At 36.2% G+C, this 20,590-nt stretch overlaps 1 protein-coding gene across 2 annotated transcripts; it reads left to right on the top strand.

Annotated features, from left to right (window-relative positions):
* The first annotated feature begins 258 nt into the window (after window positions 1-258).
* On the top strand, window positions 259-18,212 carry LOC107266064 (protein disulfide-isomerase A6 homolog). 2 transcript variants are annotated; one of them, XM_015736185.2, is made up of 6 exons: window positions 259-566; window positions 821-1,014; window positions 1,868-2,095; window positions 2,175-2,378; window positions 4,400-4,725; window positions 17,540-18,212. In XM_015736185.2, exons 1-6 carry the CDS (start codon window positions 551-553, stop codon window positions 17,856-17,858), a joined length of 1,287 nt encoding a protein of 428 aa, XP_015591671.1. In that variant the 5' UTR covers window positions 259-550; the 3' UTR covers window positions 17,859-18,212. The 2 variants fall into 2 exon arrangements, with proteins under 2 accessions (XP_015591671.1, XP_015591670.1); XM_015736184.2 differs by having other exon boundaries at window positions 261-566; window positions 2,172-2,378.
* The last annotated feature ends 2,378 nt before the right edge of the window (window positions 18,213-20,590 follow it).

Raw genomic sequence — 20,590 nt, 5'->3', positions numbered from 1 at the left:
ATACAAGTCTCCCTATTTGAGTGTTCACCTGATTTAAAATCGGGAATCTCGAGGAACACATGAATTCATTCGACCAATCAAAAACGTGGAACTAGTTCTCGTTTAGGTGGCGCGTCAACGCGGCAAAGCATGGACTCCAGATTCCCATGCGTAGTATTACTAAATATACTCGACCAATCAAAAACGTGGAACTGCTTCGTGGGCCCTCCGCTAACGTGACGCGCCGAAACCAGAATTAAAAATGAGGTCACGAAAAACAGGGCCATTGGCAATCTCCCTACTCATCTCTGTTACAGGAGTAACATTCGACTGCTACGGAAGTACCCGTGGGCCAATTGAAATTTGGGATTAAGAGCCAATAAGAATACAGAAAAAAAAAGAAAGACCAATTGAAATAATCCACGAAAATAACGGCGGTGACGACGTTTAGCAATAGTTTTTACTTGATTTGGAGTGATTTGGAGAAATTCTGTGTTTTTCAGAGTTGCATAGTGGCCCATTAAAGTGAATATTTCAAAGGATCAGAAAATATTTGAAACACGAGTTAAAAATGAAGCTGCTTTTAGGTAATAAATACATTAATTTAAAAAAAAATATTTTTTCTACAAGTTTGTTGATATTTTATCGGTTATTACAAGTTTGATAAAAATAGATGTGCAATATAATCATTGAGTTTTTCACATATTGTAATGCTTTTATAATGCTTGTATGAAACTGAATTTGATTTGGACTTTTTGAAATGATAAATCTTTTTAATTTTTTTTTAATATACAGTACATCTGTAATTAGCTAACTAAAGTATGATTTTTTTTTTATTTAGCCCTCATGTTTCTAGTGAAGGAGGCATTTAGTATGTATTCATCTAATTCTGACGTAATTGATTTGAAACCCAACAATTTTGATAGTAATGTTCTACATAGTGACAACGTTTGGATTGTTGAGTTTTATGCTCCATGGTGTGGGCATTGTCAGCAGTTAAAGCCAGAATATGAAAAAGCTGCTACAGCTCTTAAGGTAATATTTAAAATAAGTATACTTTCTTAATATGATAAAAATACAGAATACGATTTCTTGAAGGGCTTCATATAAAAAAAACCTAAACATTCACAGTTGAATCAAGGAGTCATATTTTGCAGTTTAACTATTAATATTGCTAACAGTGATGCAGAAAACTGCATAACCTTTTGCTAATACATATTATCTTTTAGAGGACAAATGAGTTGATGTGATTTTTACAGATTTTGACATATAATTTTAATGCATATTATAAAGTGTAATCGTAGGAAAAATACCAGGCTGATGTGAAGCTGAAAAATGGTATTCCTATCTGGTCCAGGAACAAAACAAAAAATTTTTCATAAAAAACTTACAAGACTCAACTCTTGATATTATTATAAATATATAGTAAGCATAAAATAGCTTAATGTTTGTGATTATATTATATCTATATTTTTCTATCTGAATTTATTATAAAAGCAAGTTTAATAAAACCCTGGGTAATGCACAAGATACATTCTTAAAGTTTATTGCACTAAAATAAACAGCATTTCACAAGCAAGCATTGATCAGAGTATTAGTCTGATATAAAGTAGGAAGGTTGTAAATGTGAGTTAAGTGAATAGATAATATAAGTTCTTGATCACAATACTTAGTGTATCAAAATGGCTAGAACTCTAATCCCTACATCTGATTGCTTTCCTTTCTATTCCCGATGTTTTTTTCCTAATATGTAAAGTAAATCAGAATAGATCAGATAATGGTAATTAACTTAAATATATGTTAAGTTCTATACAAGGATAAATCAGAAAATCAGCCCTCTATCATTAGTTTATTATTTCATAAAAAATCATACTTTTATGTAATACAGGGTATTGTGAAAGTTGGTGCAGCGAATGCAGATGAACACAAGTCCCTTGGAGCAAAATATGGCATCCATGGATTTCCAACAATTAAAATCTTTGGTGCCAATAAAAATAAGCCTGATGACTACAATGGTGAGCGAACTGCTGCTGCCATTGTTGATATTGCACTTAATGTTGCTAGTCAAAAAGCTCGAGCAATATTGGGGGGTAAGAAGAGTGGTAACGAATCTAAGGTAAATATTAGTTTTATTACCTAATATTTAATATGAAGACTAGGATAATTATGCTAATGCAATAATTCTTTTGCAGCAGAAGAATTCTAAAGATGTCATTGAGTTGACAGATGAGAACTTTGATAAATTAGTATTGGATTCAGAAGATATGTGGTTAGTTGAATTTTATGCTCCTTGGTGTGGTCATTGCAAAAATTTGGCACCTGTCTGGTCAGCTGCTGCTACAGAACTTAAAGGAAAAGTCAAGTTGGGTGCTATTGATGCAACAGTTAATACCATAAAGGTAATTGACAACATTTATTTATGGTACATTACAATACAATTGAGAATATAATTGAACATTTTTTAGAGTTAAACTTACAAATGATTATGATTATAAGTGAAGTTTGACATTTAGTAGGCGCACTTCAGTATTTTCTTAATTTACTAGCCGACCAGGCGAACATTGTTCTGCCATATAAATTATTTCCAGTGAATATTTTGGTTAAAAAAAAAATAACGAATGTATTGTAAGTGTGTGGGGATGGGATCTATGACAAAAAGAGGAATTGAGCGCTATAGACTATGACCGCCGATAAAAACAAAAGAACACCAACCATTCATTTTCTCAATTCAATGTATTTTATTACCGTAACGGACATATTCATTGTTTGATCTCTTAAAAGTTAAATGTAAAGTGAAAAAAAGTAATATATTTTTTATCCTAAAGTAGGAAAATGAAATAAAGAAAATCAATATTAATTTCGAAGAGCAATTGAGTGTACCGCAACGTGCATCCACACGATTGATGTCCTCACCTCCCAAGAAGTAGATTTGTAAAAATTTATGTGGTTCATTTGGCATTGGCAGCAATAAGCCTACTTTGTGGTACACTTGGCCTTTGATTTTGAATGTTGAATTGTATTGTTGACCACTTGCTGCAGTATTGTGAACTATTTCTGTTGCTCCGAACGAAGTCATTTGGAAGTATGAATTGAATGTGCGAATGGACTTCAGGAACAGGTTCGAATCTGGATCCGTGCCGATGAGCAAGCCGTTCAATGGTTCTGGTGGTGTCTCACTTTCTGGTAGTTACACTTTTCCTGAAGCACAACACATCCCGGCTGACTCATGTTTGAATTTGAGCGCATGACAATAGGGACATTCTTTGCCCATAGCACCAATCAGCACTTTTGGATGAGCGGCATATTCAATATCTGGCTGGTACTCGAATGCGAGACGAAGGAACGAAGCGGATGTAAATGCTCGATGTACTTGTTGGCGTTGTCGGTCATTTGCTCTGCATGTGTTAACTACGAACCGGCGCGCTTGTCTCCGTTCCAATTGTCGTTGTTGATTTCGTTCAGGTCGTGCCTCTTGTGATTGAGATGCACGCAATTGCGACATACTCATACGCATATTTTCGTTATCTTGTTGGATTTGTTCGTTTGTTCTTTCTGCTCTACTATTTCGCATGTTTGTAGCTTTATTCGTTCGACAGCCTAAATGGGCCCCCTTGCGTCTTGCTGGCATTGTTCACTGTAATACATACACACACAAATAGACAAAATTGTTTTACTTACTGATGAAAAACGGTATACCGATAATGGATTTATTCTTTTAGTATTTTACCAACCTTTCTTATAAATTAAAATTGTTCACTGTAATACACACACACACAAGTAGACAAAAATTGTTGTACTTACTGATGAAAAACGATATATCGATAATGTATTTGTTCTTTTAGAATTTTACCAACCTTTTTACAATCATAAAATACGTATATATTATTTATAAATCAAAATTGACATTTCATGATTGAAATGTCAAAATGACGTGCGTGCGTGACACATGCGTGGATGAAGTTCGATGAGGCGGATGTGGCGCCATCTATCATTCAACGACATAAATAATTTTGTTCTGTTTGAAATATGAACGACGATTAAATTATTTGGATATTGTTCATAAAAAAATACTAAAATCGCGTATAAGAATATCGCGTATTAAGAAATGGAAGGTTGGGGGGTAGGAGTGTGAAAATTTGGAGTTTTAGGTATTTTCTGATGCCGAATAAAAATTAAATACAAAAAAAATTTTTAACAAATATAAATACAAAAAATTTTTCTGGATAGGGACCCTAATCACCTAGCGGTATGAAATATACTTTACGATCTATTCTCATACCTACCAAATATACATAAAAAATTTCATAAAAATCGTTCGAGCCGTTTCGGAGGAGTGCGACCTTAATCACCGTGACACGAGATTTTTATATATAAGATTATTTATATCTCAACTAATAATTATATATTTAATTATTTGCAGGCGAGCCATTATGGAATTCGTGGTTACCCGACTATTAAATACTTCGCTCCTGGAAAGAAGAACAGTGATTCCGTTTTAGAATATGATGGTGGTCGCACGAGTAGTGATATTGTAAATTGGGCTATGGATAAATTATCTGAAAATATTCCAGCGCCAGAAGTTATTCAAGTTATAAACGAACACAGCTTAAAGGAAGCATGCGAAGATAAACCACTATGTGTTGTATCCGTTCTTCCTCACATATTGGACTGCCAGTCTGCCTGTCGAAATGCATATTTAGACGTATTAAAGAGCCTGAGTGAGAAGTATAAGAAGAAAGTATGGGGGTAAGCATTTAATTTTTTATCACATTTATTCAATCGTGATATATTGCCTTTTTAAGTTCAGAAAGAAATTCTAGCGCAATGAAAATTGCCTGTGATTTTGCCTGCGATTTACAGCTGTATAAATACTTTAAATATTTGAATAGAGCAGTAGGAAAAAAAACTACTTTAACAAATGGTGGGCGCAGAACTGATGATCATTAAGTGCTCTTTGAAGTACATTAATAGAAATATTTTCAACTGCACTGATACTTAATTTTTTAAGCCATCCAAAATACATGATATTGTATACACTTTATCATTTATATGCCAAAAAAAAATATGAAAATTAATCTGTACAATCATATCTTGGTAACGATAAAATGAACTTTGAACACGCATTATAATATTTATTGTTGGAATAAGGAGTAATAACCTATAAAATGAAAAAAAGATTATTCTATTACTACTATTATCATTTTGTTTTCTCAAAAAAAATACGCACTGTAAAATACGCTCTCTATCTTTTGTGTCTCTTTAGTTTAAACAATCATGTTTTACGATTGTAAAATTGTTATGATACTTACAAGGAACATCACTTTAGTGTCCCCCTCTGATTTTGATGAAACTTAACTATATCGTAGAGCTTGAAAATCTAAGAGACACGTGTTTTTTTTTTTATCGGCGGAAAAACGTTTTTAGGAGGTGAAATCAACCCCTGAAGTTCGGTTTAATGTCGAGGGGTGATAATGCAGTTTCACCTAGAAGGGATCGACCGATTTCAATGAAACAAAAACTAAAATATTTCTCATCACGAGTAATGTAAAGTGCAACTAGACATTAAAATAAAATTGTCTCTTGAGGAGGTGAACCACCCCTCGATTATTCTTTTTTTCACTCTATTTAAAAATCTTACAAATGGAATTTAATGAAACACGTACCATTTGTAAGAGGAAGTAAAATTACAGTTTACATGTTTTTGCTCTTTTGCGGGAAAACACGTTTAAGGGGGGTAAACTACCCCGTGCATACTGATGCACGAATCCCCATATAGAACCACTTCTCGTTAATTAGAAAAATAAAACGTGCAATTTTCATTGAAGATTATAATTATATATCTGTGAATTGGCATAGATTTAATGATTTTTATATTTGAATCACGTAAGTATTTAAAAGAAGGAAAAAAGATGTTAGAAATGACCAAATAGTTCAGCTAACTAAATATGTTATAATATTGGAATAGACCGCGTAACTCACCGGGTAGCGTTCGAGCCTAGTAATCGCGGAGTCACTGGTTCGAATCTCACTTTTAGCATTTTGAAGTTGAGGTTTTGATCTTATTATATTTTGAATTTTTCGAAAAATTAGATTTATCAATATAACTCACAACAACTTTGACCGATTGAGCTCCAATTTTCCAAAAGTATAGAATATCATTTAGCCGTGATATGTCTCAAATTTGTCGAAGATCGGCAAAACGGATCTGTTTATACATATATTTAAGTTTTTGAATTTCAGCCGATTCAAAAATATTAGGCCCGAAAAGATCATGCAAGAGATTTATCTTTACATGCGTTCTCTACAGTATGAAGCACCCCAAGTTGTGAGAGGCATGGGCACTCACGTTAAACAGGCTGATGTTATGAGATCAATTGTTACTACAATTCGACTATTAAGGGTTTATGTTTCACTTAGTGGATGTTAATAATAAGTATAGTACAAAACAACACGTTTTTTAGACGATAAATGTGATTGTGGTTAATTGGGCAGGTAAACAATAAATAAAATATGGGTACAGAGATGTTTTTTGTTTCGCTGATTGCAAATGCGAGCTCGAAATGCAGAAATTCAAAATGGTGGATCCAATATGGCGGACCAAAATGCACAAAATATCTTGATGAAGATGAAACATGGTATTTGGTTCTTTTTTGGGTTGCTGTATATGAATATGAGCTTAAAATTCAGAAATTCAAAATTGCGGATTCAATACGGTGGACCAAATCGCATCAATTAGCTTGATAAAGATGACCAACTTTCACTTTCATCAAACGATTTTCTGCATTTTGGTTCGCCATACTGGATCCGCTAACTTGTATTTCGGAAAGCTGACCACGGATTCGTAATGAGCGATCTCAAAAACTCCCAAGTCTCAAATTCTAAGTCGAATGCTTGTGAGGAAAAATATATGCTTCAAAGGATTAAACGAATTTAAAAAAAAAAACCAATAAACATTTATATAGTATTTTTATTTAATGTCGTAACTATGATGTCAAACTCTTCGCGAAACGACTTCTAAAATATTCGTTCCTCAAGTTTTTTCAACAAATCAAATCAAGAGACTCGGTCGAGTATCGCGCCAAGTACAGGCAACCGGCTGTACAGGGCACAGCTCGCAGAGACTCTTTATTTGAGTCAACTCTTATACCTGTGTTTGGAACGAAATATCTTATTAACCGCTATACATGAGAAAAAGTTATTGATACATTCACTATAGGAATTGAGGGTTCTGAATTGCTTGCCACCACGTTCAATACGATTTGTGTACGAGATTAGGGCGTATTGAGATGGCGAGCGAGATGATTTTATTTCAGTTCCGTCGTCGTCGTCGTCGTCGTCTTCGCACGTCCATCGCCTTTTTTACACGACAGATGGCGCTGACTGCTTTACCTTCTTTACCTATTTGTATTGTACTTTGTATGGTGTTAGTAATTTACGAATATACAACACAATCAAATACACTTTATACGTGAAGCTACCGTTCATACCGAATTTCCAGTTAGTATAAGGGTTCTTTCACACAGTATAGAATTATTAAGTTTTTAATAGCATTCATGTGGAGCGCGCGTGTATGGGTGTACGTATGTGTGTACTTCGATATAGTTTCTCGTATTTTAGATGACAGCTTTTAGAGATATAGGATGTCCAGGTGTTCCGCTCCGTACTTTGCTGTATCTAGGTGCCGGGCGTGGAAATCCAGGGTGTCCAGGTGTTCCGCTCCGTAGTTTCTTGTATCTAGGTACTGGATGTGGAAGTCCAGGGTGTCCAGGTGTTCCGTTCCGTAGTTTTCTGCATCTAGGTGTCAGACGTCGAAGTTCAGGGTGTTCGGGTGTTCCGCTCCGTAGTTTCTTGTATCTAGGTACTGGATGTGGAAGTCCAGGGTGTCCAGGTGTTCCGTTCCGTAGTTTTCTGCATCTAGGTGTCAGACGTCGAAGTTCAGGGTGTTCGGGTGTTCCGCTCCGTAGTTTCTTGTATCTAGGTACTGGATGTGGAAGTCCAGGGTGTCCAGGTGTTCCGTTCCGTAGTTTTCTGCATCTAGGTGTCAGACGTCGAAGTTCAGGGTGTTCGGGTGTTCCGCTCCGTAGTTTCTTGTATCTAGGTACTGGATGTGGAAGTCCAGGGTGTCCAGGTGTTCCGTTCCGTAGTTTTCTGCATCTAGGTGTCAGACGTCGAAGTTCAGGGTGTTCGGGTGTTCCGCTCCGTAGTTTCTTGTATCTAGGTACTGGATGTGGAAGTCCAGGGTGTCCAGGTGTTCCGTTCCGTAGTTTTCTGCATCTAGGTGTCAGACGTCGAAGTTCAGGGTGTTCGGGTGTTCCGCTCCGTAGTTTCTTGTATCTAGGTACTGGATGTGGAAGTCCAGGGTATCCAGGTGTTCCGCTGCGTAGTTTCTTGTATCTAGGTGTCGGACATAGAAGTCCAGAAAAGTGTGTAACAAGCGCCGCTGTGGTCAGTATGTTTAGAAATGTTCATTGCATCGATTAATAGGGTTTTTATTGTTTTATTTATTTTAGAAGTATGAGTTTTCCATGAATGTACGATCTAAACCCCGTTATCTGTTTCACTCCGATTATTACCATGTAAAATTCTCAAAGTTTACGAGCATATCTCTGGAGTCAAACTATCAAAAGATTCTAAACTTTGCAAATACACTCTAGGAATCTTAATCATTTATTTGATATAATTTTTATCTACCCATCTAGATTTCATCTAAGTGGAAGTTATTGAGGCCAAGTACATAAGTCACTACATGTTTGCCTATTATATGATCTAGCACTGGCCCATCATTTAAGTTGTATTTTAAAAATTTCCTAGAACGTTTTCCCTACTCTTTTACATTACTACTGCTTCCCGTAGTTAATTATGATTTAATGGTTATTTAATAATTAATAAAACTTTAGCTGATTTCTTATCGAGTACTACTTGGCGGGTCCGTGCATTTCTTGATATAAATTTGCGTTCATTATACGAGTCATAAAACTCAAAACCAATGTCAACTTTCTATATAGAGCTTATTAACAATAACTCGTCAAAAATAATCACGGTAAAAGCTTAATAACAAACATATAGCTTTAGGATACTATTAGCACGTTCAAAGTAAGTACTTTGGCATTCTTGGCACGGACCCGCTAAGTAGTACTCGATAAGGAATCAGTCAAAGTTTTATTAATTATTTAATAACCTTTAAATCATAATCAACTACGGGAAGCAGTAGTAATGTAAAAGAGTAGGGAAAACGTTATAGGAAATTTTGAAAATACAATTAAAATGATGGACTAGTGCTAGATCATATAATAGGCAAACATGTAGTGACTTATGTACTTGGCCTCAATAACTTCCACTTAGATGAAATCTAGATGGGTAGATAAAAATTATATCAAATAAATGATTAAGATTCCTAGAGTGTATTTGCAAAGTTTAGAATCTTTTGATAGTTTGACTCCAGAGATATGCTCGTAAACTTTGAGAATTTTACATGGTAATAATCGGAGTGAAACAGATAACGGGGTTTAGATCGTACATTCATGGAAAACTCATACTTCTAAAATAAATAAAACAATAAAAACCCTATTAATCGATGCAATGAACATTTCTAAACATACTGACGCAACGCCAGACTGATTGACCGTACTGTATATCTATGAAGCGAAACTTTCGACAAAATTTCAACAAGTTTCCGATAAGACGCAAGTGTCATAGCGGTGGTCGCAACAGTCGGGCGAGAGTTTGGCAGACATACATAGCTATAACTCTAGTCAAATGTATCACTTCACTTCGATATTTTTAGTTCATCCCGAGGGTTTAATGAGAAAAAGATCTTACCATATAATTAATCTCCGTGTATGCTGATTTTTACATGCAAAACGAGACGTATTTCTACTCATAGAAATAGTCGCCGACATGACTCTAAAGTACTGCAAGAACTACCTTAATAGGTTAATAGTGAACTGGACTGTGACGGGAATTCAAAAACTGTCTAATTGGAAGTAGTTTGTTAGAATATGATCATAGAATGCCAGAACGCTGATTAGATAATTTATTTATCACTTAAATATTAAGAAAATCGATGTTAAAATTGTTATAAAGTGTGCGAGCAAAAATACTTTGGGATTGGTTGTGACGTTACAATCTCATCTCCTTACATGTAGTTTATTTTACAGCCAAATAGCCAATGAGGAGTGCCAGTATTTGAGTTGGCGAGTGCTTATCTTTTCATAATATAACCTATCGCATGGCATGAGAAGTGTTTTTAGTAATCTGTGCACATTGGTTGATAATGTCCACGGTCGTGGACATTATACATTATCCCTATATGAGATTTTACGGCCATTTTGCCACGTGATTCGACAGGGCGTTTGTACTGCTATTTGTGCAACTTGATTTTTAATATCATTTTTTAACAAATATAAACATATTATTTACCTAAAACATCAATATTCAGTTTTTATAGTACCACAATTAAGAAAAACGAAAAAAAAATTTGTCCAGTTCCCAATTAAGGGATTATACGCAGTTAGGAGGTCGAAAGAAGGCGATTTTTCACGAATTTTTTCTGGAAAGCCATTTTAATTTATTGACTTGAAAATTTGTATGCGTTGTGACGACGTAATCGCACAAATCAATGGCACCGCCAGAAATAATTGATAAAATATATATTTACTGGGCGCCAGGCATAACCAGAGTTATGCCGCTGTCTCCAGAGGATACCTTGGCCAGCTCTTGTGCGGTGGGGTCCTGAGTCTGGGAGACAATAACTAAAGCTGAAATCTATAATCACAACTTAACAACATAAAAGGGGCTTCAAGAGATTTAACAGACTTGAGGTTTCATGTGAAAATACGGAACTCACAGACAGTCCCGATTTATTAAAAACAATAAAAATATAAAGGAATATAAAAATACTATAATAACATTTGTTAATAACGGAACACGGTAAGGAACAACGGTTCCAAAATAATTTATATAACAAAGAATAATATTATAAACGGACCAACGGTTCCAGAGAATAAACGCGAAAAGGAACAATGGTTCTTCTAGAAATACAATATAGTTCGCTAATTTAAAACAATTAATTCATTAGTAATATATTAGACAGATCCCAATCCTTTTTGATAAACCAAGTATTATTTCCAGGAAAACCGGACTCTTCCGGCAACAACACGCGTGCATTACGTAACGCGCACGCAACGAGGAGCAACAGCAATATTTACAGAAATCAGCTGGCGAAAGGTCTCGTGTCCTACTTGTCAGATTCACAATATTTACAAATTTAAACGCGGTAATACTAACGGTACTTGACCTCTAATCAAATCACCTAATATGCAGAATTCTTAGACTCCCCGCTGGGAATCTAGATCTTTCTATCGTTGTCAAGCGCGTGTAGCCTATCCCGTCACGGATAATCCTGCGGCCGGAATCAGTTTCGGAGATTTATTACTGAAAATATCAGTCAGAAAACACGCAATCCCCTATCTGCCTTCCTAAAACCCGCGAATATCGCCGGGAGAAAACTGTACCACTGCGCGGCACTTACACTACACGACGCAAGATCGAAACGATTACGCGTAGCGTAGACTGAATAGGTAGGTGTTACATGCAACGTATTTTAACATGCTTCATTAATAATTAAACACAAATCTAAAAGCTAAGTATTGACACAAATGAACGAAGCTTCCAGATCGCCATCGTGTTGGCTAGTATCGGATCCTTACGATCGTGCAAGCGGAAGGCGACGTGTGCTGTCTGGATCGAAGATCCAGCAGCTAAATCTATGATCCCTTTACTCTTGATCAATTACACAATTATTGTACTCGGTAGCGTCACTCACCCCGAATCGCCCTTGCCAAGTCGTCTAAGTCTTCTCTATCCATCCTTCTTTCACTCTCGCTCTATTTCTACTCTCACAGCACTTTTGGCTACACTCCGTACGTAAGGTCGGCTACACCGCAAGTGACGCTACCCGAACGTTGGCCCGCTAACGTGGCCTAGTGGCGCGGAGGAATATTACCCTCGGGCCCAATCAAATTTACGCTAGCCCCTACGCGGCCCAATTCGCCCGCGATCTTCAATTGTTTTTTCGATTCTAGAAAAATAGATCCGAACATATTCTCCTCTTCTGGGTGATTGCAGTGTGTTTTCTCGAGGCGGGAATCTTATCCGTACCCGATCCCTCGTTGTGCGGCTCCAGACCACCACTGCAACCCCCTGATGCAGCCAGAATCTTCGATCTTCTCGCGGCGTTCTTCCGCATAAGTGGCCTCGCTCAGTGGTGTTCTGCGGTCGCGCTGGCCCTCCTCCTGTTGGCTACGTCACGTCAGTGCTGCTGATCGCATTGGGAGGGCCCCTCTGCTGTAGTCAGGGCCGTCGTTGGTATTCCACGGGCCTCGTTACTTTTAATTTTTCGTGTCATTACGGGACCGACCACCGCTGGTAAAATACAAAATACAGACCCCGAAGGGAATTAATATACATTCTAAATGCTAAATCCAGTCCACGCTCGACGCAAATGCTACGTTGCCTTGCGGAACTCACGGTGTATCTCTTTCATTGCCTATTCCCTCTCTCATTTGTGACGTGCACAAAGTGCCACGTCACAGCATATAGAAACACCTCAACTTTATTTTAATATTTTTTATTTTTGAAAATAATTATTTTTAAGGCCGCTATAATAGATCTCCGGGCACTTCTCTAAAACAAAGTTGTTCGGCGGTATGCACGATATCTCGTGTCTGGATCATGTGAAATTAAAAAACCAAAAATATTTCGTTAATATAACGTATTATCTCGTAACTAATCGAATCGATTTTCGATCATAATGTTAGTCTTAAGGGGCTCATCCCATGTGAAGGCTTTTTTTTCCTCTTTTTTTTCGTAGTCGCATACGAAACGAGTCACTTTTATATATAAATGAATCCATCATTACAGTTACACTAAGGCAGTTGATAAGGCATCCCTCTCTGACCTGATGACTGTAAAGGCCATTCTACAATGCAACGGGACACGGGATACGGAACACGTAAACGGCATGGTATTCAATTGTATATTTGCAAAATTCCTTTGGATCCTCCAATTATGAAGGAGAAAATAGTTTTTAAAACCGAACATTTACTAAATCTCTACGATTTTAGCAACGTCTCGGACATAGTAACGATACAGAAGCGGTTGCTAGGGTCATTACGTATTTTAGGGATCACGGAACGTGATGAGTAGCATGCAGCATGCCCCGTTTCGTGCACCGTAACGGCTTACGTGAAAAAAACAATTGCCCTGCCAATATTTTCATACGTAAAATGTCATTACCTGTCACCTGTCACCTGTCATCATCTGTCATTATGGCGAACATAGACGAGATCATTATCAATATCGTTAGAGAAATCTAATTTCTCTACAATAAAAGTCATCGTGACTTTAAAAATGAAGTAATGATTCACTTATTTGTATGAATAAACGCATACACATTTTTTTTAAATATTTATATATTGACAGATCATGAAAGGTGACAGGTAATGACATTTGACAATGACGTTGCGTGCTCCGTGAAATCCTTAACGACCCTAGCAACCGCTTCCGTATCGTTGCTATGTATTTTTAACGTAAGCCGTTATAAATTACGGAACGGGGCATGCTCGATGTTACTCATCACGTTTCGTGCTCCGTGAAGTCCTTAACGACCCTAGCAACCGCTTCCGTATCGTTGCTATGTATTTTTAACGTAAGCCGTTATAAATTACGGAACGGGGCATGCTCGATGTTACTCATCACGTTTCGTGCTCCGTGAAGTCCTTAACGACCCTAGCAACCGCTTCCGTATGGTTGCTATGTCCAAGATGTCACCAAAATCGTAGAGACTTAGTAAACGCTCGGTTTTAAAAACGATTTTCTCCTTTATTGGAGGATCCAATGGAATTAGGTAAATATACAATTGAAGATCTTCATACGTGAAATGTCATTACCTGTCACCTGTCATTATCTGTCAATATATAAATATTAAAAACAATTATTGTATATGCCTTTATTCATATAGATAAGTAAATCATTACTTTATTTTTAAAGTCACGATGACTTTTATCGTAGAGAAATTTGATTTCTCTAACGATATTGATAATGACCTCGTTTATAGAGTTGGTAATGACAGGTGACAGATTGGCGAGGCAATTGTTTTTTTCACGTAAGCCGTTACGGTGCACGAAACGGGGCATGCTCCATGCTACTCATCACGTTCTGTGCTCCGTAAATTCGGTGGATCCGCCAAGTAGTACTTGGTAAGGAATCACCTACAGTTTTATAAATTATTAAATGACCATTAAATCATAATCAACTACGGGAAGCAGTAGTAATGTAAAAGAGCAGCGAAAACGTCATAGGAACTTTTGAAAATAAAATTAAAATAATGGGCCAGTGCCAGATCATATAAGAGGCAAACATGTAGTGACTTACGTACTTGGCCTCAATAATATGATTTCAATACTTTTTACTAGATGTATTCACAGCACTCCTGTACTCGGCATAGTTTTTTACACATAAGTGGTTTTTAGGGGATATTCTCCTTATTGTAAAATAAATATGTTAAATATTATATGAAAATGAGTAAACTATATCCCGTTTTGCGTGTCAATTTAATTTCCATTATTTTGATATATGTCTTATCCACTACTTACAGCAAAAAGCGATGTAAACGGCTGGTTTATTATATACATATAAAATTTTACTTGCAGTAACTAATTGTACACTAGGTTATATTATGCTTAGGTTGGAAACTGGTAAAGCAAAAGAACTGCTGGTCGTAGTAAAAAGGAACCTAGTCTTCTTAAGCAAATTCTTGAAATGTTACCGACGCGGTTTTCTAAAATCTGACCTGACCAACCAGTCACACATCATGCCTTGGAAAATGATATACAGAAATGAAATTGGTATTCATGGCTACGGGTATTATTGAATAAAGTAGGTGTAGGGTACATATTAGACACTGCAACTCCAGCCTTACAGAATGCTTAAACCCGCTTTTGGAAATTATCGTGCAGAGACAATTCCAGTTAGATGAAGTTAAAGCCTTACGGTCAACATATTCGCCGAGCTATAGACAGATAAAACAACTAAACAAGCTCAAAACCGAAGACTATCTCAGAACAAATATCCCACTACCATTCGTTAGATTAATCGCCCAATGTCGACTGTCTGGGCTAAATAAGATAACTCTGCAAAGCCCTCGTTCAATTTCGCGTTTCTAGTAATCCTGTAATGGGTTAAATTAAGATGTTTCTAAATTTCATAATAGCCCTATTTTTTAACATTGTACCAACGAGTATGAGGTTGCTTAAGGTCTACGTAAGTAGGTCTACCGTCTACGTAAATCAAACTGTTGTGTCTAAATTTTTTATAAATGAAAGTGTAAGTATTCAGTTACATGTCAAAAAATTTCAAACCCGTTTACCGGTCATTTCAGAGAATATTTAAATGTTGAAAATGAACATTTTTATATGGGATCTTTCGGCCGTAGCAACCAGTTGCATTTGTTCGTTAAAAATTTATATACTTAGAACAAAGATAGCGGAAATATAAAAAGTATTTCGTGTTCGTTAGACATTACGGATTGTCGTCTCTGATAAAAAAAAAAAGTAGAGTTACCGGACATCTCAAGAGTTAATCAAATTTTAATCGAGACGATAACGAATTGAGAAGGAGCGGCTCGCTTTCAATGGCGTCGCTCTGAACATGGCGCAACAGCTTGGCAACAGTGCATTATGGTATATAACTATAATATAAACTGATTCAAGTGAGCAATTAAAATTAGTTTTGTAACAAAAGTCGGGATATTATAATTAGGGCACGTTATTAAGGAAGTCCTCTCGATACATGCTAATCAACTGATCAAGTATCGAATCAATTCCATAAATCGATTAAGACAAACCGGACTTTCTACGAAATTATTCACATTCAGTTTGTTTTTAGGTGTTTATCTTTGTGAAATTAGGTCATTTGTACAAATATTTTTAAAAATCATACTCTCATTTGACTTTTATTTATTTGTTTATTGGGTCTCTCCCGGTGAACCGATGGAGATCCGGCAATTTAATTTACAATTACTCTTTGAAACACCCGGTAAGGTCACTTTTTTATGGTATGTATCGAATCCTGAAGAATTCACGAATCCGTAGTATACCATTTTTTGCTTCAAAGTTCACTTTAAATATGTTAGTTTCTCATCCAAAGTCAAAAAATCAATCTCTGTGACCTTTGAGTCTATACAGAGTGTATCACCAGAAATGCACGTTTGAGATTTGCGGTGAAACGGTGCACAATTTGGAAAATCTGATGTCACAACCATTGAATGTTTTTTTATTGCGCATCGAATGGGCATATTATTACTGTTCGCTCAACTTCCGGTCGCAAATAAAAAAAATTATCTTCGCCATTTCAAATGATATTGAAACAAGTTAAATGCAAAAGTTGTAGAGCAAGAAAAAATAATAAAGATGAAAAAAAAGTTTTTCACCGCAAATCTCAAACGTGCATTTCTGGTGATACACTCTGTATATAAAGTTTCATTTTTAATATTGATTTTCTTAACATTTTCATCGGTGACCGACCTTCAAATTTTGCAATTGAGTTCAGAATTGTTTAATTTATCACCTATTAACCCTTATGTGCGCACGCGGGTACCTGGGTACCACCCTCGTCACATTGTTGCTTGTAACTTTTTGAAAAATTTTGTTTTCGATCTGAGCCTCCGGATCTAGGAAGTTTAACTCTTCACGAAGAGATTCCCATAGCTATATTTCGAAAAAAATTGTTTGCAATAAAAAAATGAACTTAAAGTAAGGTTAGTCCCAGGGGGCACCTAGGATACCCGGGTACCCACTAGAGAAAAATTTGATATATTCATCTGTAAATCAATGTTAATGTTAATAAATGTTCCATTAGGGTAATATTGAATAATAAATAAACAAATACAATAATTTATAGTGTAAATATAATAACTATCTAACTGCCAATTTCACAAACATTTGGAACATCTGCTGTTCGATAAAGCCAATAATTGGCTGTGGAGCGCTCGAGATCCCCTCCTTCGATCTCTCTTTGTGGCAACTACACGCTACTTTTAAACGTAAATACAGCTTAATTACTTTTTAATTATGTTTACTCAATTAAGTAAATCGATTTATAATCATTCTGTTTACATCTGAATTCAAAAAGTAATTAAAACTGCACGTGGGTACCCGGGAACCCCGTTTGCGCATCAACGTAGGAGAAGTTAGGTGCGCATATAAGGGTTAAAGTTTCATACGCGAAAATTCAAGCAGATGGTTTCGACAGGACCTCCTTAAAAAATCTGAATTATTTGTGCAACTAATTACTATAATATTCTGGGCGCTTAATTTTCAACATATAGTCGCTAGGACTCATGACCCCTGCATAGCAGAAGAACTATCTTAAAATGAATAATTATATTGATATCAAAAAACAATGCATTGTTAGGAAAAAGCATACAGTTTATGAAATTGCAAAGTTCGTGTATATTGATAACAATAATACAATAATAAACATTGAATACCTGTGATTACAGATGGGTATGGTCTGAAGCTGGAGCACAACCGAATTTGGAGGAAGCTTTGGAAATTGGGGGCTTCGGGTATCCAGCATTAGCTGCCGTTAATGTTAAGAAAATGAAATATTCTTTGCTTAAAGGTAGCTTTTCTTATGATGGAATCAATGAGTTTTTGCGAGATTTGAGTTATGGTCGTGGAGGTACAGCTCCTCTTAAAGGAGCACAGCTTCCTAAAATATATAAAACAGAACCGTGGGATGGTAAAGACGCTGAACCGCCACAAGAAGAAGACAACGATTTAAGTGATGTCGTGTTAGACGAAAAGGACGAATTGTAAACATGTAGAACAACTTTAATGCTCTATTATAAAAGTTGTAGTTATGTTTAGTCACTTATTTCATACCAACTGGATAAAGAAAGTTTCTTTTCGTAAATTAATTTTATGAAGTAACAATAGCTTGTTATTATTTCAAAAGGTCTGTAAATTGTTGGCGATCCATATTTTGGCCATATTATCGAACTGAAATTTTTTTATAACATAAGTTTTATTCATACAACTAAATGAGCTAGGTTTACAATTGCGTATATGACCTTTTTTTTTCATAAATTTTGTAGCAAATAAGAGAGAAATTTGATAACTGTTCATTTATGAATAATCAAAATGTCAAATAAATTCTACCACATTTCTTCAGTTTTCAATTTTACTTTCCAACTATCCCTCGTAAAAGTACTATATACTTAATTTTAAATCTGTTATAGATCGTTAAATCTTTTATAATACGTTGTAGTCAAATTTTGGTATTAAAATCAAATACATTGTTATTTGTATGATTTCATGCATCTGTTACGTAGGTCGTAGTGGCTAGCAAAGCCTTTAAATTTAATAACGAAAATTTAAAAGTAACCAAAAGAAAAGGAATGACCAGAGGTAACGTGAATAAAGTTTGAGTGAATTCCGAGCGGTAAATATACACTCAAAGGTGGGATCGTTGCTCGTTTAAGGTGTGGAAACACGCCTTGCTATTCCAACATGGAGAGATATTCCCTGAAATGCTTATGGATAGATATATGGAAAAATAAATCAGTAAGTTTCTATAAATTATTGTTCTTTACAGTGTTTGAGTTATGAGAAATTCGGGGTAGACATTCTAATATTGAATTACAAAACCTGACTGTATGTGCGATTAAGGCGATAAGAAATTTTGTGGAACAGAAAATTATCTAGCATATACGTTACTTGATTTAGAAAAGACTAGTCTATGCGGCTCAATTTTGTCTGGTAACCGATCCAGCTTGTTCCCTAGGTATGTAATAACGAATCCGTACCTAGGCCAGATTGCGAATATTACACCGGGTCTAATACTCTAACGGTTAGAGCCATGAGTGACAATCTGCAGTGCAATCTTTTACGCGTGAAACTAAACGATTTTCTGAGCATCAGTACCGTGACTTTGACAGTGTATCAGCCCAGATGCACGTTTGAGATTTACGGTGAAACGGTGCACAATTTCGAAAATCTGATGTCACAACCATTGAATATTTTTTGATTGCGCATCGAATGGGCATATTATTATTGTTCGCTCAACTTCCAGTCGCAAATAAAAAAAATTATCTTCGCTATTTCAAACAATATTGAAACAAGTTAGATGCAAAAGTTGTAGAGCAAGAAAAAATAATAGAGATGAAAAAAAATTCGGACGGATTGTACACATAATATGAGAGATATTTGCGTCCGAAATTTTCTCATTTTTTGACAAATTTCTGATGCTGAAGGAACGCCTTAGCTTCGTGCAGCAGCTTCACGCCGAACTCACGATTCGCAATTGTTTTGAGGTAAGCGTTCAGTCAGAGGCAAACCCGTACAAGGTGGCTAAAACATACTACAATGATATCTTTCATTACAAGTTAGAAGCCGAACTATTCCTGCTGTAGATTTCCGTGATCCTGGATGTAGATTTTCGAGTCTTCGTCTTCCTGGACGTGGATTTTCGAGCCTTCGTGTTCCTCGTCGTAGAGTTTAGAGTCTTGGTGTTCCTCGCCGTAGATTTTGAAGTCTTCGTGTTCCTCGTCGTAGATTTTGAAGTCTTCGTGTTCCTCGTCGTAGATTTTGGAGTTTTCGCGTTCCTCGCCGTACATTTTGAGGTCTTCGTTGCCCTGGACGTACATTTCGGAGTCTTCGTGTTCCTCGCCGTAGATTTTGAAGTCTTCGTGTTCCTCGTCGTAGACTTTGGAGTTTTCGCTTTCATAGACGTAGATTTCCAAATCGACAATTTCGACGAAATCCAGGGTCAACAAGTGCTCTCTGACTTTTACACCGGAAGTCGCAAAAGGCTGCAAATTGGTATACTCGTTCTTAGGACAAAAAAAAGGGATACGTGTTTTTGCATTTCTCTTTTAATCCATTTTTTTCAATTTGACGTATTTTTTACAATATCCACATTTGACAAGTATTGTGTAACTTTGTCACCGGAAGTTGCAAAAGGCTGCAAATTGATATTCTCGTTCTTGGGACGAAAAAAAGGGATACTTGTTGCATTTTTCTTCTAATCCATTTTTTCAATTAGGCGTATTTTAAGATTAGGTGCCCGGCTCATGTGTTTTGTTTATGGAACGTCGGTAGTATTTGTTTTACTCCAATCCCATTCTCTGGTGCTTTGCTTAGTGTAGTATCTAGTGGGCATCCCTGGCTGCCTTTAACTTCATCGATGCCGTCGAGGAACAAATGCTATGGGCGGCAGACTAATCAAATGAATCTTTATAGAGTGCGAATTAAGGCCTCGTAATGTAATTTTATTTAAAAATTAATATGGATCGTTTCGATGACATTATTTGCTTGCGGAATTAAATTCTATTATTAAGAATACTGATAGCATTATGCAGTGACCTCAATTGATTGTTTACATAATGCAAATCATGCATAAGTTTTCAAGAAATAAAAAGAAGCGTTTATCATTTATTCTGATGTTAAGGAACCACTAAATTTGTTTATCGTTGCCACTTGCCTCTGTGACATTGGAGGCTAATGCACGATTTGTCAAGATGCACGAATTTTTCCTTCGTGCTGCGAAT

Source organism: Cephus cinctus, unplaced genomic scaffold (assembly GCF_000341935.2).
Source record: "Cephus cinctus unplaced genomic scaffold, Ccin1 Ccin1_scaffold0288, whole genome shotgun sequence".
NCBI lineage: Eukaryota > Metazoa > Arthropoda > Insecta > Hymenoptera > Cephidae > Cephus > Cephus cinctus.
This window is presented reverse-complemented; position numbering and strand designations above follow the sequence as displayed.